The sequence below is a fragment of the Microtus oregoni genome, unplaced genomic scaffold, assembly GCF_018167655.1.
Source record: "Microtus oregoni isolate MIOR12 unplaced genomic scaffold, Mior012 000002F_ref0000024, whole genome shotgun sequence".
Classification (NCBI taxonomy): domain Eukaryota; kingdom Metazoa; phylum Chordata; class Mammalia; order Rodentia; family Cricetidae; genus Microtus; species Microtus oregoni.
The window spans coordinates 79,969,361-79,992,233 of record NW_024543061.1 but is presented as its reverse complement, the minus strand read 5'-3'; the positions used below and the strand labels follow the sequence as shown (position 1 = coordinate 79,992,233).

The following is a 22,873-nucleotide window of genomic DNA, read 5'->3' as shown; positions in this document are numbered from 1 at the left end:
TGACAACATTCATGTGGAGGATACGGACAACTTTGAGCAAACCCCTTTACCACTGAGCCATTTCACCAGCACACATTTTTTAATAATAAACTTTAACTTTGTTTCACAAAAAGGAAGCTTAGTCTCACTTTATTTTTTTGACGAGATTCAAATAGCCTTCACAAAGGCTGTGTGCTAATTTAATTCATAGGATTCAAGATTCAATTCTCTCAAACCTACCAGGAAATGCCAAGTGATCTCTATGTAAATAGTGATCCTAAGTCTATATATAGTAGATAAATCAAGCGCCAAAACCGCTTATGCCACAGTAGGAAGTAACAAATATCAAACAGGCATGTGCTCACGAAAGCAGTATGGTGGTAACCGGCTGCAATTAGGACATAAAGCTAAGGTAGGACTGTGAATGCCAGACAGTGTGGGCTACACAATGAGATTGCATCTGTAAGAGGATGTTATCTAGCTGGGCGGTGATGACGCACTCCTTTAATCCCAGCACTTGGGAGGCAGAGGCAGGCAGATCAGCCTGGTCTACAAGAGCTAGTTCCAGGAAAGGTGCCAAAGCTACAGAGAAACCCTGTCTAGAAAAACTGAAAAAAATAAATAAATAAATAAAAAGAGGGCATTATCTGTAACAGGAAACCAAAGTGGTTAAGATGTGGTAAGATACTAATATTTGCTGGACCAGGTGGGGAACTGGATTTCACTCCAGTCAAATAGGTAAGGTGAACAGAGTTCACCAGTAGACCAAGTGGAAGTACGCCACTTGAGGGTCACTCAGACATGAAACTTAGACAACCATATTTACTCCTCGGGTTCCTCATTATAAGAAGGATGATTATTTTTTAAAAGAAATTTTGGTTGGTGTTTTTGACTTTTCTTTTGGCTGTCCTAGAACACTATGTAGACCAGGCTGGCCTCAACTCAGATCAGTCTTCCTGTCTCCCAAGTGCTGTGCCACAGCACCCAGCTTGAAAGGCAACCACACTGATGACAAAATGTTAGCCTAGTCTAGTCCCAGTGACTCAGCAGTGTCCCAAGTGTGCCACCTAAGCATTCTCGGAGTTATACTCCACCCCAATATTTTAAGTATCGATCTGGCTCCAGAGAGTCACTCGCTTGAACTACAACAATTTAAACCATATTAGCATCAGTCTACCTCAGTGAAGAAGACAACAGTGAGATCTAGGCCAGCCAGGACTACATAGTGAATGGAACCCTATCTCAAACAAAAACAGAAAAGGCAGACTAATAAGATACATGGCCTAGTATTATCTGTATTTACAAGGTAATATCAGTTTCTGAAAAATGTACTAACTATGGCCAACTAGACATAGTTGAGAATAATTACTCAGGCAAGGCTATCCTAGAGTACAGAGTAAGACCCTACATGAAAATAAAACAAAAAAGTTAATGTACTTTGAACTTGATTGGCTCTATATCCACTGCCCATCCCATGATATTAGATGACAAAATTAAATATACTCCAGAAGGTACAGGTTAGCTGACTAATCAGAACCTCCTCTTTCATGAACCCCTGACCTAGGAGGGATGTCCAGGCACTGATCACAAATGAGAAGCTCCCTCTGCAGTATGAGCTCCATGTGCTGACTGAGGTTCTCCCAAGAGTCGCCAGAGTGGTGCTCATTTCCAGATGCTTTCCCTTCAGTATCTGAACCTGGGAACTCACTGCATCCTTTTATGCATTTCTAAGAACTACAACTTTAAAGGGCTCATTTCTTCAAAACATTATGCAGGAGCAAACCAAAACCCAAAAAATTACATATCCTACTTTCATATAATCCTAGCAAGTAACAGAAAATGAGGGGAAATTCCCAATTCCTTTATTAAGAGAAAAATAAAATTCTATTAGCAGTAAGTGAATATAATCAAAACAGAATGAAAAACAAAATGGTAAAACCAACCCCTCCGCGCTGACCATCTACGTGTATGGAACGGATGTGGTCTGCCAGGTCTGGGCTAGAGTTGAAGCACGCCTGGCACTGGTCCCAACAACAATTATAGGCAATGTGTTTGCTTGAAGAAGTAGTGCTCCCTTGTCCATTCATCATTGCTGGAGTTGAACGCCCACTGGAAATTGTGCTGTCTACGTCCATTAGAGTACTGCTTATGCTACAAGAGAAGAAAAAGGTTGTTACTCCTAGAAATTTACCAACATTACATAACATTCTGCTCTATACAAATAACACAGTAACCAAAATTCTCCATTCAAATGCAACACTTTGAAATTAGCTGGCAATGAAGTATAAGGGCCTCAAAAGCTAAATAAAGCTGGGTGCAGTGGGTACTGACTATAATCCTAGTACTTGGGAGGTTGAGGCAGGATTACAAGAATTTGAACAGCTTGGGAGAAAGTAAGAATAAGATCCACTGTGAATAAATCTTAAAGGAGTGAATAGTGTCCAGACATGTAGGCAATGGGAGAACATTTCTTAGCATAAGCTAGACCCTACAAGTCAAACCATTACACACACACAAACACACAAACAGACACACACGCACCACAGAATGAGAATGAAAAAGAAAAGAAAAAACACAAGAAGGGGGGAGAAAAAAATGAGCTAGGGGCATAGCTCAGATGGCTTACCTAGAATGCATGGACCTCCTGGGTTCAATCTCTAACACCACATAAACCAGGCTATAATTCTACTACTTAGTAGGTGAAGATAGAATATGAAATGCAAGATCCCCCTCAGCTACAAACAAATTAAAAAGCAACACTCACTTTGAAGCTGGGAATGGGAGTTCACACCTGTAATCTCCACACTAAGGGGCTGAGGAGAGGATCACCATGGCCAGCCTGGATTACAATCTGAGACTGTCTCAAAACAAAACAAAGTAACATCGATAGAGCTGAGGGGATACAGCTCAGTGACTAGCACTTGTACAACATTCTCAAGACCTAACATGAGGGAGCGAACAGACTCCTGCAAAGCTGTTCTGACCGCCACACCTATGCTTCAGCATGTATGTCTTTACACATGCACATGAAGTAAATTAAAATGCAACATAAATAACAATGTTAAAGATATGCCTCCCCGATCAATTGTAATTAAATATCATTTTAACTTTTATGTACTGGGGTTCCATACAAATTTTCATTTGAGGAAAAAAAATTCAACCATTACTGGAAATTCAATTTTTTTTGATATATTTATTGAAAAAATTTCTGCCTCTTCCCCCGAAATTCTTAATTTTTAAAATTTTGATTGATACATAGCTGTATATATTTATAGGGTAAAGAGATGTTTCAATAACTGTACAAAGGACGATAAGCAAACTAGGCTAATAAACATCCCATAACCTTGAACACTTATCATCTTTTGTAGTACACCCAAAACTCTCTCCCAGCTATTCTGTTATTTACAACAATTGCCCTGCTGGGCAGTAGAGAACACTAGAATTTATTCTAACTGCGGCACTGTGCCCTGTAAATTGTTTTTAAATTCTATTTTCTCATCAAAATGTCTACTACTGTGATAACAGCACTTTTATATTAAAGGGCTGGAAACCTGAGCTCTTAGCCTGACCGGAAAGGATTAAGGTACCATGAACTTAAGAGAATGCACACTCCAAACCCTTCAAGACATGAGTTCTGACTTGAGGCTTCCAGTAAGAATTTCCCTAATCTCTAACAGATCAAGCTTTTTTTCCCCTATTAACAAAAATCACGATCTTTAGGAACCTTCCAATTCACCTAGTTATCACAAACTCCTAGTGGCTGTAGGGAGTGAGGGACAGAACCACATCTATAGCCTATAAAACAAGTATTCCAAAAATCCCATTTTTAGGACAGACCATGGGCTGGCTAGCCACTTAGTGTGACATGTCTGTAACCCTCTAGCAGGGGAGGAGGTCAGCCTCAAGAGGCCAGGTGCGTGACTCACACCTGGAAACCTGCATTTCAGAGGGCAGCAGGAAGATTGCATAAAGTTCAAGGGTAGTCTCTCCTACTTAGCTTCCGTGGTCTACTGGATACAACCTCAAGTTACCTGACGGAAATCTTAATTGGGGACAATCAGCTTGATCAACAGTCAATTCCACATTAGTCTGAACAATGAGACCCTGTGTCTCAAGAAGGGAGAAGGGAAATAAACAGACAACCATACATATATGGAATAAAATTTGTTTAAAATGGAAGAGAAAATTTTAGGTCTAAGCGAATTTAATAGGATCATAGTGAACAATATAACCTTAGGTTTCTTTGTTGGGTTGGGTTGTTTTTAACTCATGGTCTTGCTATGTAGCCCAGGCTGGCTTTGAGGTCATAAAGCAAGAGCCACATCTAGAAAACCTGCAGCTTCCTGAGTGAGGAAGAGCACTACGACTAAGCGAATTGTAGATCGCCTCAAGATCATACAAAAGATCCTGAATTTAACTGTTAACAAGGAAAACACAATTTTGGCAATAGGCGGTTCTGTTTTCACCTATAATACTGCCTGCCACTTACTAGAATAGAAAGATTGCTCTAGATAGGCATGGTGGGGCAAGCCTTTAATGTCAGCCCTTTGGGAGACACAGGCAGGTAGATCCTTTTAAGTTCCAAGTCAGCCAGAGTTACAAAGTAAGACACCGTCTCAAAAAAATAAATGAATAAAAACTCAGGGTGAGAGGCTAGAGACCACTTAAGGTAAGTAAAATATACGGCTGTCACACTGAGCTAATCATAAAAAAATTAGAAGCACATTAAAAATCATTAACCAAAACCAAGATAGCATTACTATTATTACTCTAATTACAACCCATTATCATTGTAAACCAAACAGCCAAAATGGGTTTTTCTAATCAAAATAAAAAGATTACTGTCTATCCTCACAATGACTTCTCTCGAGAAAGACAAAGGATTTTTCTCCCCAAGACCCAGCAGCATTCACTAAATTGGTCAAATGGGACTTTATGCAACAATGATGAAATGCAGTCTGTGGAAAACAAGCAAGCTGCTTTACTCTCTGGCCACTCACTCCCCACTTCAGAGTGTTTCTGAAGCACACAGCCCTTCAGCATGACTCCATCCTCAGTTCTCATCTCGTCAGAGACAGAGCAATCATAACCATGTTCAGACTAAGAGTGGAAACACCTGACTTTAATACAATTCTAAAGTGTGACCTTTCACTTTGTTAAAAAACATTTCCAGGGGGCTGAAGACAGCTCTTGCATGCATAGGACCCAAGTTCTGTTCTCAGTCACCCACTCTGAGCGGCAACTCCAAGGGATCTCATCTCTGACATACCCAACACAGACACAAACACACAAACAAAAACAAAGTATTTTTATAAATTGCAGAAAAAGTAACGTAATCAAAAATAGGCATTAAAAAAATGTGAGGTGAATCTCTGTGAATTCGAGGTCAGCCTGATCTACAAATCGAGTTCCAGGACAGCTAGGGTACAGAGAAACCCTGTCTCGAAAAACCAAAATCTGCCAGGCCAGTGAGGTGGTTCGGGTGGGTAAAGGCAATTACTGCCAAAGTCTGGGTACCTGAATTCAATCCCCAAAATCCACATGAAAATAAACGGAGAGAACTGACTCCCCATCTCATCTCCATATAAGAAAGTAAAAACAAAAAAAAAAAAATCTTTAAAAACTGCCATCGGGTATAGGTGACCCTGTCTATAATCCCAGCACACAATTTGTTTGAGGCCAGTCTGGTTTACAAAGTGAGTTTCAGGATTAGCTTAGACTAGATTTTTTTTAAGAGAGGGAGGACTAGAGAGATGGCTCAGCAGTGAAGATGATGCAGGTTCGATTCCCATCACCCACATGGTGTCTTGCAACTAACTGTCTCTAACTTCAGTTTCAGCCAAGTACCAACATGATACAAGGAAAAACCCAACTCCCACAAGTTGTTCTCTGCTTCCAGTACCAGAATATACACATGCACTCCAAAATAAACAAGCAAATAAATGTAGTGGAAAAAGATTTAAGGGAATGGTGGCTCATGCCTGCAATTCTAGCACAAGGGAGGCCAAGGCAGGAGAATCAACATGGATTCAAGGCTAGCCTGAGCTAAAAAGTCCCAGGCCACCCTAAAGTGGCCAGAGAAGCAGTAAGTTGTGTTGTTTGCATTTGGTTGCATTTGGGGAGGATGGGGTTGGGGGAGCTGTTGAGACAGGATCTGGATAGAAGCCCTGGCTAATCCAACCTCATACTAGCTGCATGATCTCCCTGCCTCTGCCTATCAGTGATGAGATTACAGGAGGGCGCCACTCTCCCCAGGGAAACTGCGAGTTTTGAGGGTTTAAAAGCTTGCTTCACTTACAAGTGAACAAGCAATTAAGTATCAGAGACTAAATAAAAAATAAACAGAAAAGGCTTAGAGGAGCTGCATGCAGATCACTGGGTTGGTAAGAACACTAGCTACTCTTCCATAGAACCTGGGTTCAATTCCCAAAACCACATGGTGGCTCAGAATCATACATAACTCCAGTCCCAGGGCATCCAATGGCATCAAGCACACACGTGGTACAGACAAAACACCCACACACAAACTAAATAAAACACTTATCAGGGGTCTAATCTGGCTCAAAGAGCTCTGTGGCTTCCCTTTGCTCCTTCCCAGTCCACGCTAGGTAAAACCACCTAGTCCATATTGACACTGCAAACTGCCTTATGCAAGTGTTGAGGCACTGAACTTACTTAAGCTCCTGCCAGACTGCATAAGTGGTCTGTACTGAAGTGGCATTTACGGTCCACTGCACTATAACTAAATTCTCCACTGCAACTTCAACAAATAACAAATACGACTGGCAAAGAATAAAACCTGACATTTTTCATTTTTGATTAATCAAGTTTGCTGAGCTAGGTGTGGTAGGACTTGCTCTCACAGAAGTCTCAACGTTTTAAAAGGACTTTTAGTCTATTATATCTTTCCATTCATTACAAAACTTACAAGTCCCTTCCAGGAAATCAACTATGAATCTACAGATTGGTGCAATCTAAAGAGGAAATCAAGAATTTGATACTAGGCAGCATGACAGCTCACCTGTAATCCCAACATTCAGAAGACTAAGGTCGAAGCAGGAAGACTGCCATGAGTTTGAGACTAGCTTGGGTTACATAGTGAGCATCAGGCCATTCTACATCAGAAAAAAACAAAACAAACAAACAAAAAAAACTGGATCTTTTCCCAACTTAAACCAACTCTGACATATAAAACTCAAAGCCAACAGGCGGTATTTCAAAACCATCAAGGCTACAATCCAAGTTCACTAGTAACGGTTCTTCACACAGGTGATAATGTTACTGCCTTGAAATGATCACGACTGTCTTTTTCTTCAGTGTTTAAAAGCATTATGCAAGTAAGAATGGGCCAATGAGGTGGTTCAGGAGGTAAATGCATTTGCTGCAAAGCCAGCTGACGTGAGTTTGATTCCCACAGACCATACAAGATGTAAAGAGAGAACTAGCAAGTCCTCCTTGAACTCCACAAGTGCACCATGGTATACGTGCACGCCTACCAATACATAAAATGTTTAAAAATTAAAGGAAAAAGGAAGCATGTTGATTGTTTTAACCTTACCTGAAATTTTGACGACAATGTTATTCTTCACTAAGTTCCATCAAAATTAAGACATTTAATACCAAACAAAACCAAATTAGTGAACTCTTGCTCGAACAGAAACTCAATGTCTCTTGAAAGGAAGCAATGGGGGAGGGGCAGCGACATCTCGAAGGCACACACCGCTTGTTTCCCCTGCCATGAGGGACTTTATTCCTCCCTCCCACAAACCGTGCTCCAGACAGCACCCTAGGGTGTCTAGGTGCAGGTGTGACCCAGTCCAAGCTTCTTCTCTCAGCCATGTGTTGTCCAATGGAAAGAGGCAGGAGGATCTCTGAGTTTGAGGCCAGCCTGGTCTACAAGAGTTCCAAGACAGCCAGGACTACACAGAGATCATATCTAAAAACAAACCACATATCCCATCTCGTAGTGTGGACATACTGTATGACCAGCCAGCTTCCTCTCCTGTCCTAATGCCCCCCTGCCTGCATGCTGCCATGTATTTCCTGCCATGATGGGTGTTACCACCCCCCAGAACTGTAAGCCAAAATAATAAACCCTTTCTTCCTTAAAAATTAAAAAAAAGTGAACTATTCCAGCTCTTGTGAGGAAGAAGCAGGAGAATCGCAAACTTTGTTTCACATCCAGCTGCTCCTCCACAAGCACTATTCTCAGTGAGACACTCAATTTGCTTCCCTATCTGCTAAATGGAAGTTAAAATAACCCCTTTCATGCATCATAAATGTGAGGATGAAATGGAGACATGGCAAACATGAATGTGCACATGTGTGCGCTAAGAGCAAACAGAAGAGCTGCACTTCGTGAATAATAGCACATGCTTCATTGTGTAGTTTGAAATCAACTAGTGTTTCTTGAGGACAGGTTTTTACTGAGTAACAGCTTCCTGCAGCAAAGAGCAACCCCCAAATAAGCTGTCCCACATGAACTTTTAATTCTTTTTAAAGATACTATCTCCAACTACAATCCACCCAGTTCAGCACAATTTTTCTACGTTTTTATAAGGAGCAGTCTGTTTTACACCCATTCAAGATTCATTTCGTGAGTTCCATATATGGTGACTCGTGCATTTGGGAGGCTGAGGATTTCTGTGAATCCCAGACTAGCCTCGGCTACAGAGAGAAACCCTGTTGTAAAGAATGGTGGAGGAGTGGGAACAAGTACTCACTTGTCTAGGTTTTAAAGAGTCAAAGAGAATTCCTATATCATTAACTATATAACATGGTCATCTTTATTAGTTAGCAACCAGAATTCCTGAAGATTTCAGAATGCTTAAACTTAAAATCAAATCAAAATCCAAGCATGCTGGTGGGTGTGAACACAGTGTTCAGAGGCTAAAGTAGATAAGATTGAATTGTCAAGTGACAGCAACTAGGTTAATGTGATTACCCAGATATCCCCAACACCACCAAAAAATACAATCCAAGGAGAAAAATCACTATTGGCTTATAAATTCCTCATCAAAACACTAGCAGATGGCCAAAAGTAAATGCTAATGCACTTTAGGAGCATAATGAACACGAGATTCCTTTAAAAGTACATTAAAAATCGACCACTTCGATTATGAAATCCTACAAAGCAATCAGAAATTAGGGCAGCAACCGAAGCATGCTACATTTCTTAAATGTTCTATCTAGCAAAATGGTAGTGCATTGTTACTTCGAACAAGCTCTAGAAAAGAGCTAATTCCTCCAGACACCTCCCCCATACGTGACTTTAAAAAAAAATCACCAAGGGGGAGGTGACTCCCACATCAAAGTATCACTATAGTGCCGTTTTTAAAGCCATATCCTAATTTTTTTAAACCTTCGAGGCTGCATCTTGTGACTTCAATTCTTTCCGATTCGGCAAAGTTACTGTAAAGGACATCAGTTCACACTGTTCCTTTCCACAATGGTCTGCTTTAAACTTTCGCCCAGATTTGATGACCAAGATTCAAATCCCCTAAGAGATGATACAACTGACTTACATGAGGGATTTGAGGAGCAGCGATTACATTTAACAAACCAACAGTCTTTTCAAAAGTAAAGAAAAGCCAGGGTTGGGGTCTCCTCCCTGCACAAGTTAGTTCTGTGAGATCCAGGAGATCAGCCATATTGGAAAACACTTGTCAATTACAGTTCTGACAAGTGTTCCGGAACACCGATGCACGAAGCTAACCTTGTGTACCGAGGTGTACACCAAGGGCCTTTGGAGCTCGGCTGGAGCGTCTGGGCCACTTTGGGGGGCTGTCTCCGGGACAGAGTCGTTCTTCGGTCCAAAGGGAGAGCCGCGCCGAGGGAAGGAGGGTGGGGAAAGGAGAGTTGAGGGGGATGGTGAGGAGTTGGAAGCCGCTCGGTGGCGAGAGAGGGGCGCGGCGGCCGCCAGGGATTTCCGAGTTGAGATCGGGGGAGGGGCCGAAAATTCAGGGGGCGGGAGATCGCGGAGGGAAAGTATTCCGGGTCTGGGGTCCCAAAGTCGGAGGCAAGGGGAGATCTCGATGAAACCGTTCCCAGGGCTAGCGAGCGGGCGGGGTCGGAAAGGAGGGGCAAGAAACGGAAAGGACCGCGGCGAGAAAGTCCCCTCGGACCCCTTAGCAGAGCCGGGGAGTCTAGCTACAGCGAGGGGATCGCTGCAAGAAGGGCCCGCTGGCTGGGCCAGGGCAAAGGGGCCGCCCCAATGGGGTCCAAGAGGAGTCCCCTGGGCACCCTCGGTGGGGTCCGGGAGGAGTCCCCTAGATGGGATGCACGCAGAGTCCCCGAGAGAGAGATAGAGATTCAGGAAGGAGTTCCCCGAGTCCCCACGACGGGGTCCCGTAAGAGTCCCCTCGGCGGCGCACTGACCTGTCCTCTGAGTCCATGCGGCTCAGTGGCTCCCCGTCGGACGACATCTCCAGGCTGCCCCTCCGGCCCCCGGAGGTCGCGCTGCTCCCGCCTCCCCCGGTGCCGTAGCCCTCGTCGCCGCCGCTCGACACCACGCTACTGCTGCTACTACCGCCGCCACTGCCCGGGCCGCCCGGGCCGCCCCTCGGTCCCTTGGGCTCCTCCAGGCCCTCCTTCCCGTCCCCATCGCCGCTGCTGCTGCTCGCCGCGCCCGGGCTCAGCGAGCGCGTCTCGTCGCCGCTGCAGCCGCCGCTGCTGCTGCCCACCAGGCTCTCGGCGCTGCTCTCCTCCTCGGCGCCGCCGCTGCTGCTGCCCTCGTCCTCGTCGTCCTCCTCTTCGTCGTCCTCGTCCCCTCCCGCCTGGCTGGCGCTCTCGGGGCTCGGCTCCGACATGGTCTCCGCCTCGCCGCCCCCCGCGCCGCCGCCCGCTCCGCCGTTCAGCAGCAGCGCGGCCACCACCTCCGCCTCCGCCTCATCGTCGTCGTCCTCCTCCTCTTCCTCCGGAGGATCGGCCCGGCCGCGCGCCGCGGACCCGGGGCTGCCGGGGGGCAGCGGGCTGAGGCGGGAGAGCTCCTCCAGGTCGGCCATGTCGGTGAGCACCGCGGCCATGGCGGTGCCTACTGCTCCTCCGCCTCCTCTCGCCGCCGCCTCCTCTCGCGGCGCGCCGCCTCGCCCCCCCCTCCCGCCCGTGCGCCCGCCCGCCGGCCCGCCCCGAACTCCTCTCGGCCGCGGCCGCCGCAGAGCGGGAGGAGGGCCCGCGGGGCTGCGTCATGCGGCACACGCGCTACGGAGCCCGCGCGGGGACACGCGCCGGAACGCGCGCACTCACGCGGAGGAGGCTGCGCGCTTGCGCGGCGGCCGGCCCGCGGCGGCCACGCCCCCCTGCCTGCAGCCCGGGCCTCTCCGAGTTTCTTGCGGCCTTCCCACGCCCTGCCGTGTCCGGTGGCGGCGGGACGAGCCACGGAAACCCGAAGTCAGAGGGGGTTTTCATAGCCCTGTACTTCTCTAGAGAAAAGCATCCGCTCAGAGAGTCTGGGGAGGGTGTCCTGAAGAAGGGAGCCATAAGTGGAGCAAGTATCTGGCCTTCTGAGCGCTTGCTGTACTCAAAGACAGCTCACGAAAATGTGCTTTTAGAAAGTAAAAAATAAATCGGTTTTCTTTTTTGTAGTCTGTTTTTTGAGGGATCGAACCCGCGCACACAACAGGGTGCCACGGGCCTCACTCTCAGCCGGGCCTGCTTACCTGTCCCAATGTCCCAACGTTCCACGTAGGGCAGCTCAGACGAAGCAGGCAGCCATTTGGCTCCAGACCCCCGGAGTTTTTAGTTCAGGAGCCGCTAATGAAAATTGTGGAAGAAGCTGTACGCATGCTGTGACTGCTTGCTGATGGAGTGATGACGGTTCAGCCGTTAAGAGCAGTGGCCACTCCGCCAGAGGACCCGGCAGTCGGTTCCCAGCACCCACCAAGGCAGCTCACAACTGTCTCCACTGTCGAAAATCTGTCGCCCTCTCCTGGCCTCAGCGGTCACCAGTCACGTGGGTGGGGCACAGACTGACCTGTGGGCCGAGCCTTTTATCCCGGCCTAGCACGGGAGAGGCTAGGAGGGAGGGTCCTTGAGATTTCGTTATCAGCCTGGTCTACAAAGAGAGTCCTAGGCTGGCCAGTGATATACAGGAAACCCTGTCTCAAAAAAAGAGAAAGCGGGGGGGGGGGGGGGGGGGGGGGGGATGTGAAGTAAAAAAAAAAGCCTGGAACTAGTGAAAGAGTTCCTTCCCCCCATCTTGGAGCCAGAGTCCCTTTTCTTCGGGACGAAATTTTCAGTAAGGAAAAGTGGGGCCTTTGTTTTGTAAAACCAGGAGATTGCAAGGAAGGCTGGTAAAAGGTCAAAACACACCCTGACTCCAGGGCACATCTCCTGAGGCTCTGGGTCAGGCAGGCATTCTCAAAGACTGAGCTTCCTCTTAGACAGTCCTAGCTCCTACCCCACCCCGAACTCCCAGGTAGAGCTCTTTCAGTTTTCTAAAATTCACTGTGCTAATTAAAAAAAAAAAAAAAAAAAAAAAAAAGCGACACATAGCTCCCAAGGTATTCGCAGGAATCAAAATCAAGAGTGAATCAGAGGGATTACTGAGATGTTGAGGCCAGCTAGTGTGGGCCACAAAGTATCGCTGCCAATACTCCAGTACTATGGCCGCAGCCCTAACCTTTGGAAATACCAGTGTATGTAATGTGTTAATGCGAAAAGTGTTCCCCCGGTGGAAGAAGACGTCCTCAAAAATGTTACTCAAGGGAAAGCAAAAAATAAATAACAATAGGGGATCCTGTGGTTTACAATAGCTTCTTCAGCCGGGCTGTGGTGGCTCACGCCTTTAATCCCAGCACTCGGGAGGCAGAGGCAGGCGGATCTCTGTGAGTTCGAGGCCAGCCTGGTCTACTAGTGCCGGGACAGGCTCCAAAACTACAGAGAAACCCTGTCTCGAAAAACTAAAAAAAAAAAAAAAAAAAAAAAAAAAAAAATTGCTTCTACAGTGCAAGGAACTGACCTTAAACACTAGACCTCCAAGTCCTCTTGGATTGTACGCCAAGAATTACCAGAACTGTACTGAAATGCATGCAGAGTGTGCACTAGTCTGTCTCACCCTGGAGATCAGGACTCACTCATTGTGACTGACAGGAAATTCAAATCTCCTCTCCCCCACCTTCTAAGAACCTTATGCGAATATTTTAATTCTCCTCACCCAATAAAGCCTGTGTTAGAGCCAGGTGTGGTAGCACACGCCTTTAATCCCGCGCACTCAGGAAGCAGAGGCACTGGATCTCTGTGAGTTCCAGGCCAGCCTGGTCTACAGATTAAGTTGGGGGGGGGGGGGGACGACCCGCATTTGTAAACTCAATTCTAGGAATTTGATGGCCTGGAGCCATGACCCTTTTCTCCTCAGAGCAGTGGCTGTCTTCCTCGATTTCCTCATTATTCTTTTCAGACTACCCAATTGAATAAAATTGTGAGGTCGGTCAGACCCCCAGCCAAGGAGGAAAAGGTACCACCACCACCTGAGTTAGAATAAAAACCAAACGCACTCCCGTCTCTGTGTTCGAACTCGTGAGCACACCTTCTTGGTCAAGAGTTGCAGACCCTTCAGTAGCAGTGAAAGACCTGGATAAATCCAGACCTCTCCCACCCCAGCAGGAAGAGAAGAATCAAAAATCTAGGATTAGCCGGTTCAGTGACTGTGTTCCAGGAACTAGCTGAAGATAAAGTTAGATTGTAATCTTGAGAATAATCTTGAGAAACAGGGAGTTTCCCCCTTGTGATTCTCATTGTTCTGTGTTTTAGGAACTAGCTGATTATGACCTTGGGAGTGGTCCTGAGGGGCAGGGGAGTTGCCCCCTTGTGACCAGCACTGGATTTTCGGAATTTCCTATGACCCTTGAGTTACTGGGGGGGGGGGGGTCGTGTTATCCCGAGATTTGAGTGAGAGTCTTCCCAGCATTGGGGGTCTTTCATCAGCTATGGTCTCTTTCTTTGTGACCCCAAGTTTCTATCATGCATAATTATCAATTGCCACTTCATAAGATATATTGGATAAGGAACTACAATCAAACACGCCAAGCACAGTACAAATGGGGTCCAGTTAATATCACTGATTCTTCTGCCCCTGCACCTAAGTTAATACACTGTGGGACCCTTGGGGTCTGAAAGGTCCCCTAGCAGCCCATTGCCTTCACACCCTTGACCGCTGTTGGAGGCACCAACCATGCCTACCAGGATCCGAAAGGCAAACCAAACAGGCAGCGCCAGCTTATACTCTGGAGAGATTGGGATCACTGAGTGGAGCAGCACTGGTAGGGGAACCAGGAGTGGACTGCTGTGCTCAGTGTTCCAGACTCTCTGTGAAACAGTTCTTTATGGTTTTACTCTGAGTTTTGTTTCCTTTAGAGACCCAGAGAGGTTTTCGTGGGCCTAGACTTGCGACAGATTTGAGTCACCGCCACCCCAAGCTGCATTTATGACTCTCCAACGAGGGCCTACGTCTTTCTTACACCGCTTCTCTCATTCTCCCTTAACCAAAATGAGTCCTGTGCTAGGAAGCAACCTCCACCCCGGGCTGAAGCAGCAGAATCTGCTGCCACAGCACCATAGCAGCCCGGTTGCCTGTCTTGCCTCAGCAGGTCACCGGACATGCCCAGGCGTGCTTGAGCACAGAACGACAGATCCACTTCAGCTAGAGAACTAGGAACTTGGATTCCTGCCACACTGCAAATTAGATGTTTCTAAAATTTCTCTACAATTGGCAGCTGGGTTACATTTTGCACCTAGGTTTTATGTCCCTTTATTTAGTTTCTGTGTGTGGATACTGCCCCAGTGAGCAAGATCAATAGTACCAGGATGACCTCATCCCCTGAGCAACTTGGCACTGGACAGAAATATGCATGAAGAGAGACAGTATCTTCCAGATGTTAAAGCTACAAACAATGACGAGAATCCCATGCCATCTTTCGCAGGATTATAGTTTTGGAGTCGAAGGCCATCACCATAACCTGGCCACTTTGAGACTGCATCCACTGGACCCCCATTATGAGGGTGTACTAAGCCGAGCTGTGTTGGTAAATTGCCTGGTCTACAAATCAAGTTCCAGCACAACCAGGACTGTTACACAGAGAAACCCTGTCTCAAAACAAAGCAAACAAAAAGAGAGGGCATAAGAACAGGTTATTTGTACCAGTAGAATTTGTATGCTGAAGCTAGCCTTCGGTTTCTCCGTTTCCCTCATCTAGTGTCCTCCGCTTTTCTGTGTGTCTACCTGACTCTATCTCTCATTTAGTTTTCCTTTTCTTTTTTTAAAAACAGGGTCTCTTGCCGGGCGGTGATGGGGCACGCCTTTAGTCCCAGCACTAGGGAGGCAGAGGCAGGCGGATCTCTGTGAGTTCGGGGGCCAGCCTGGTCTACAGAGCTAGTTCCAGGACAGGCTACAAAGCCACAGAGAAACCCTGTCTCGAAAAACCAAAAAACAAAAACAAAAAAAAAAAAACAAAAAAACAGGGTCTCTTTGTAGCACTGGCAGGCTAGCCTGAAACTTGACATGTAGAACAGGCTGACCTCCATTAAAGATGTATGTTACATGCCTGGGGTTGCTTACTTTTTGTTGTCTTTTGTTTTATTTTATGTGTCCTGGTATTTTGCCTGCATGTCTATCTATGCATCACATTTGTATATTATACCCACAGAGACCAGAAGAAGCTATCAGATTCCCTGGAACCAGCGTTACAGTTGTCAGCAATCATGTGGATGCAGGGAATCAAAGCTGAATTGTCTGGAAGAACAGTCAATGCTCTTAACTGCTGAGCCGTTCGTTTCTCCATCCCTGCTTAGTTTTTGTTTTCTGAGATAAAGGTTTATGTGACCCGAAATGACCTTTAATTTGATGTGTAGCTGAGAATGACCATGAATTCTTATTGTAAAGGTTTTATTTATTTGCTGGGGTTATGCCAAGATCACGGAGTCCCCCCCCCCCCGTCCCCCCCCCCCAGAACCAACTAGGAGACTTGAGTCCTGTGTGTAAAAGCAAAGAACCTTTATTCTTACACAAGTTTGCAAACTCGGACTCTCCGTGTTTCCATCGTATTGGAGTGATGGGAGAGCCCTGAGCTCAGTTAGAGTTAGATTTTTATAATAGCAAAAGATGGGGGTGAGGGATTGAAAGACCTGGATAAATCCAGACACCCCCCCCTCCCCAAGCAGGAAGAAAATAGCCAAAAATCTATGCAGAAAGAGAAGAATCAGGAATCTAGGATTAGCCGGTTCAGTGACTGTGTTTCAGAAACTAGTTGAAGATAAAGTTAGATTGTAATCTTGAGAATAATCTTGAGAAACAGGGAGTTTCCCCCTTGTGATTCTCATTGTACTGTGTTTTAGGAACTAGCTGATTATGACCTTGGGAGTGGTCCTGAGGGGCAGGGGAGGTGCCCCCTTGTGACCAGCACTGGATTTTCAGAATTTCCTATGACCCTTTTGGATTACTGGGCTGTGGCTTCTTCCCTTAAAAACCCCTTCTCCAGGTCACTCGGGGTCGAACTCTTCCCCTGCATGGGTTATGAGTCTCGGCCCCAGTGCTCGTGGGATTGCAGCAAGGACGGTCTCTCGTGAGTTACTGGGGGGGTCATGTTATCCCAAGACTTGAGTGAGAGTCTCCCCAGCACTGGGGGTCTTTCAGGATTTCTAAGGTTCAGGACCCCTAATTGCCTCACATTTGTCTAGGGGTGTCCTGGTGAAACGCGATGGGTGTGTGCCGGCAAGTGATCCTATCTACAGTGGTGGGAACATTAGGAATTTCCTTTGGATGGTCTGTTCCTGGATGGTGCCTAGGTGGTCTCAGTTTAAGTCTTTCTTGGAACCAGATATTGCCTTAGGGTAAACTACTGAGACTCAGGCCTCTATTGAGCTTATCATGGCTGGGCCCTACACTGGGTGGTAGTGGCACAGGCCTTTAATTCCAGCACTCGGGGAGGCAGAAGCAGGCAGGTCTCAGTGAGTTCGGCCAGCCTGGTCTACAAAGCAAGTGCCAGGACAGCCAGGACTTCTCTACACTGTCAAAAGTCTGAGAAGAAAGCCAATAAACATGCCTGCTCTCATGAAACTTCCACTTTGGTCACGTGTTCACACATGAAGTTCATGAAAGAGTGTCAGAGTGGTGAAGCCACCCTCAGGAGATCTGGGACACCATTTCACCAGTGAAAATATTCTTCTGACATTTCTGCCAATTAATGAACCTTGTGGTGTACATTTCAATAAGGATTCTTGAAATGCTTAAGTAGCCACCTGGGGAGTATGGATTCCTGATTAGGGCACTTCAGACTCTAACTATCCTCCCCCGGAGCGTGAGTTCCTAATAGAACTCTAATGGTAACTCACCTCCCCTAGAGAGTAGATTAAAGGTAATTTACACATAAATACATTACACTGTTTGTAAGGAAGTATTTGAAAGTAAATTATAGTCCAGGAACCCGACGCCAGGGCGGGATATGTGGTTTCCCTGGCTCAAGGGTTACAAACCACTTTTTATTTTATTCTTTTTTCTTTAAGAAAAGTTCTCTTGTATCCCAGGGTGGCCTTGAACACGTTATGTTCTTCAAGATGACTTTGAATTCCCGATCCACATGCCTCTGCCTGCTCTGTGCCTGGCTATACTCTACCACATCCACATATAAAGAGCTAGGGATTAAACCCAGGCCTTCTGTATACCCTAGCCAAACTCTCTAAAGAACCGAACTGTAGCCGGGCGGTGGTGGCGCACGCCTTTAATCCCAGCACTCGGGAGGCAGAGGCAGGCGGATCTCTGTGAGTTCGAGACCAGCCTGGTCTACAAGAGCTAGTTCCAGGACAGGCTCCAAAACCACAGAGAAACCCTGTCTGGAAAAACTACAAAAAAAAAAAAAGAACCAAATTGTATCTATTCCCGTCACTGCCTTTTAGTGCTTTGATATTGGGCCTGTTTCTTTTGTTTTTGTTTTTAGAAAGTGTCTTGTTCAAGAACCCAGTCTGTCCTGTGTTATGCCCAGATCACAGAGTCCCCCCAAAACCAACTCTGGAGACCAGATACTAAACCCAGGACCTCAGCCGTGGTAGGCAAGCAGCTGCGGGTGGAATGCCTCAGTCAAGAGAGACATTTGTCTAGGGATGTCCTGGTGAAAAGCAGGGGTATGTGCTAGCAGGTGATCCTGTCCACAATGGTTGGAATGTTAGGAATTTCCTTTGGATGGTCTGTTCCTGGGTGGCGCCTGGGTGACTCAGTTTGTGGTCTTTCTTGCCACCAGGTACTGCCTTAGGGAAAACTACTGAGACTCAGGCCTCTATTGAGCTTGTCACGGCTGGGCCCTACATCCTGGAACTCACTGTGTCTATCCTTACTTCAAACTCATGACAAGACTCCAGAAGAAGAAAACAAAATCCAAAACCAAGGCCAGCAAGATGGCTCAAAGGGTAAGGGTGCTCTCTACCAAGCTCAAACACCAGAGTCTGATCCTAGATGGTGGAAGGAGAGAAGAAGCATGAGGGCTCCGTCAGAATCATCCTCTGACCTCTGCACATGTGCCGTGGTGCTCATGCCCACACACAAACACAAAATAAGAAAGAAACATAATTTTTTTTTTCAATCTCACAAACAAACAAAAAATGCCCTGCCCCAAAATTTTTCATTAAAGTAAGAAAAAGGAAAAAAAAAAAAAAAAAAAAAAGGGTCCAAATCAGGAGCAGAAGGAGACGGAGCATGAGCAAGGAACTCAGGACCACGAGGGGTGCACCCACACACTAAGACAATGGGGATGTTCTATTGGGATCTCACCAGGGCCAGCTGGCCTAGGTCTGAAAAAGCATGGGATAAATCCGGACTAGCTGAACATAGCGGACAATGAGGAATACTGAGAATTCAAGAACAATTGCAGTGGGTTTTTGATCCTACTGCACGTACTGGCTTTGTGGGAGCCTAGGCAGTTTGAATGCTCACCTTACGAGACCTGGATAGAGGTGGGCAGTCCTTGGGCTTCCCACAGGTCAGGGAACCCTGATTGCTCTTCGAGCAGATGAGGGGGGGGGACTTGATCGGGGGAGGGGGAGGGAAATGGGAAGCGGTTGTGGGGACGAGGCAGAAATCCTTAATAAATAAATAAATTTAAAAAATAAAAAAAAACTTTAATTTTTTTAAAAAATTTAAAAAAAGGTTTAGTGTTTTATTTATTTATTTAAATTTATTTATTTATTATGTATACAATATTCTTTCTGCGTGTATGCCTGAAGGCCAGAAGAGGGCACCAGACCTCATTACAGATGGTTGTGAGCCACCATGTGGTTGCTGGGAATTGAACTCAGGACCTTTGGAAGAGCAGGCAATGTTCTTAACCGCTGAGCCATCTCTCCAGCCCCCAGCTGAGCCATCTCTCCAGCCCCCAGTGTTTTATTTATTTCCTTGCTTGGTTTTCAGTTCTAGGGATTCAATCTAGAGCCTTGAACTTACAAACTTTCTTAGTAAGTACTCCCAACCCTGAAATACCCTCTTGTAACTTTGTAAATCCAAACCTCTATTTCAGGGGGCTGGTGAGATCGCCCAGTGGTTAGAGCATGCATTGCTCTCACAGATGACTTGAGTTCTGCCCACAGCATTCACATGGCAGCTCACAACTCCCTGCAACTCCAGCTCCTGCACTCACATGCCCACCACACCCACGAGACATGTAATTGCAAATAAAACAGAGGGGGCTGGAAAGATGGTTCAGAGGTTAAGAGCACTGACTGTTCTTCCAGAGGTCCTGAGTTCAATTCCCAGCAATCACATGGTGGTTCACAACCATCTGTAATGAGATCTGGTGCCCTCTTCTGGCCTGCAGGCATACATGCATACAGAACATATATAAACACATATAATAAATATATGTATACATAATAAATAAATCTTTAAAAAATAAAACAGATCAGCCAGGCACTGGTGATCCCATGCCTTTAATCCCAGCACTCAGGAGGCAGAGGCAGGAGGATCTCTATGAGTTCAAGGCCAGCCTGGTCCACAGAGCAAGTTCCAAGACAGTTTGGACTTTTTGTTTTTTGGGGTTTTTTTTTTTTTGTTTTTTTGTTTTTTTTTTGACAGTTAGGACTTTTACACAGAGAAACCCTGTCTCAAAAAACCAAACCAAACAAACAAACAAAAAACAGTTACTACTGTTTAGCATGGTGGCACATGCCTTTAATGCCAGCACTTGGGATGCAGAGGCAGGTGGATTTCTGTGAGTTTCAGGCCAGCCTGGTTTATAAAGCAAGTTTCAATTTGTTTCGTTTTGTTTTTGTGAGACAGGGTTTCTCTCTGTAACTTTGGCAGCTGTCTTGGAACTCACTCTGTAGACAAGACTGGCCTCAAATTCACGGTGGTGGTGCACACCTTTAATCCCAGCATTCTGGGAGGCAGAGGCAAGTAGATTGCTGTGAGTTTGAGGCCAGCCTGGTCTACAGAGCGAGTTCCAAGACAGCCAGGACTGTTACATAGAGAAACCTTGCCCCCCCCCAAAAAAAATCCCCCCCCAAAAAAGAAAAAGGTATGGACCACCACCACCATGATTTTATTTGTTTTAGATTTATTTTATTTAAGGTGTGTGTGTGTGCATGTGTGTTCAAGTCAGAGAATCATTTCTGGTGTCTATTCTCTCCTTTCATCATGTGGTTTCCAAGGTTGAACTTCAGCCATCAGACTAAGTGGCAAGTATCTTTACCCAGTGAGCCCTCTCAGCAGCCCCCAGCTTTGTCCTTTTTAGATAAGGTCTCATTGTATTGATCAAAGCTCCTCCAGCCTTTCCCTCCTAAATGCTGGGATTTAGGAATTCAGATTCCTGAATTTTTGAGAAGCCACCAACAGCGTTTTTTGTGACTTCCAGAAGGTTCTGTCCCAGGACAGATAGAGTCCTACATGAGGCACACCACCCGTGGCTGGCTACGCGAGGCACATCCATTTGTACCGTTTGTAATTCTAGCACTTAGGAGGTGGAAACAGGAAGTTCAGGAATTCAAGGACATCCTGCCTACTTAAGGTGTTTGTTGTCAGTAGCACAGACACTGAAACAATTAATAAATGGGACCTCGTGAAACTGAGAAGGTTCTATAAAGCAAAGGACACGATCAACAAGACAAAACAGCAGCCTACAGAAAGGGAAAAGATCTTCCCCAACCCTAAATCAGAGGGCTGATCTCCAAAATATACTAAGAACTCGAGAAATTGGTCATCAAAAGAACAAATAATTCAATTAAAAAAAAAAAAGAAGTACAGACCTAAACAGAGAACTCTCAACAGAGAAATCTAAAATGACTGAAAGACACTTAAGAAAATGCTCAACATCCTTAGTCATCAGAGAAATGCAAATCAAAACAACTCTGAGACCCCCTCTTACACCTGTAAGAATGGCCAAGATTAGGGTTGGAGAGATGGCTCAAGGCTAAGAGCACTGACTCTTCTTCCAGAGGTCCTGAGTTCAATTTCCAGCAACCATATGGTGGCTCACAATCATCTGTAATGAGATCTGGTGCCCTCTTCTGGCCTGCAGGCATACATGCAGACAGAACACTGTATATATAATAAGTAAATAAATCTAAAAAAAAAAATGGCCAAGATCAAAAACACTGATGACAACTTATGCTGGAAAGAATATGGGGTAAAGGGAACTCTCCTACATTGCTGATGGGAGTGCAAACTGGTATAGCTGCTTTGAATATCAGTATGGTGATTTTTCAGAAAATTAGGAAACAACCTACCTCAATACCCAGCAATACCACTTTTGGGTATATACCCAAAGATATTCAATCATATCACAAGGACATGTGTTCAACTGTGTTCATAGCAGCATTATTTGTTATAGACAGAACCTGGAAACAACCTAAATGCTCCTCAACCAAAGAATGGATAAGGAAAATGTGGTACATTTATATAGTGGAGTACTACACAGCAGAAAAAAATAATGACATATTGAAATTTGCAGGCAAATGGATGGATCTAGAAAACATTATATTGAGTGAAGTAACCCAGACCCAGAAAGACAAACATAGTATGTACTCACTCATAAGTGACTTCTAGACATAAAACAAAGAAAACCAGCCTACAGTCCACAACCCCATAGAATCTAGACAACAATGTGGACCGTTAGAGAGACATACATGCATTTAATCTACATGAGAAGTAGAAAAAGACAAGATCTCCTAAGTAAATTGGGAGCATGGGGTTCAAGGGAGAAGGTTGAAGGGGAGGGAAGTGAAAGGGAGGAAACTGGAAAAAAAATGTAGCTCAATAAAAACAATTTTTAAGCCAGGTGGTGGTGGCACACACCTTTAATCCCAGCACTCTGGAGTTAGAGACAGGTGGAGCTCTGTGAGTTCGAGGCCAGCCAGAGTGAGTTCCAGGACAGCTAGGGCTAAACAGAAAAACCCTATCTCGAAATCTCCCCTCCAGCCCCTGCCAAAAAAAAAAAAAAAAAGCGCTTGCTCTGTAAACCCGAAAACCCGAGTCCAATCCCTCAAACCCACAGAAAGGCGGAAGCAGAAAACAAACTCAACAAAGTTGACCTTTGACCTCCATGTACGTGTCATGGTACACTTTACTTCCCCCACACTAATAAATAAAGTTTAAAAAGTCAATTTAAGGAGGAAAGGGTTTATCTTTAACTCAGAAGTCCAGGTTACACCTCACCAAGCAGGGATGTCCCAAAATCAGGAGCGTGAAGCAGCTGGTGGCATTTCATGATCCTCCAAAGAGAGAAATCAATGCATGCATGTTATTGCTTAGCTCTGATTGTCCACTCTTTTTTTTTTTAAATATTTATTTATTTATTATGTATACAGTATTCTATCTGTGTGCATGCCTGCAGGCCAGAAGAGGGCACCAGACCTCACCACAGATGGTTGTGAGCCACCATGTGGTTGCTGGGAACCGAACTCAGGACCTTTGGAAGAGCAG

At 45.6% G+C, this 22,873-nt stretch overlaps 1 protein-coding gene across 2 annotated transcripts in view; it reads right to left on the bottom strand.

Moving 5' to 3' along the window:
• Aebp2 (AE binding protein 2) overlaps positions 1 to 11,060 on the bottom strand; it is a 40,723-nt gene extending 29,663 nt beyond the window's left edge. For both annotated transcript variants that reach the window (XM_041633515.1, XM_041633514.1), the window contains exons 1-2: positions 10,357 to 11,060; positions 1,923 to 2,130 (exon numbers count right to left, since the gene is read on the bottom strand). In XM_041633515.1, the coding sequence (XP_041489449.1) occupies positions 1,923 to 2,130; positions 10,357 to 11,003 (855 nt within the window). In that variant the 5' untranslated portion in view covers positions 11,004 to 11,060. The remainder of the gene's footprint in view (positions 1 to 1,922; positions 2,131 to 10,356) is intronic.
• Positions 11,061 to 22,873: the final 11,813 nt, after the last annotated feature.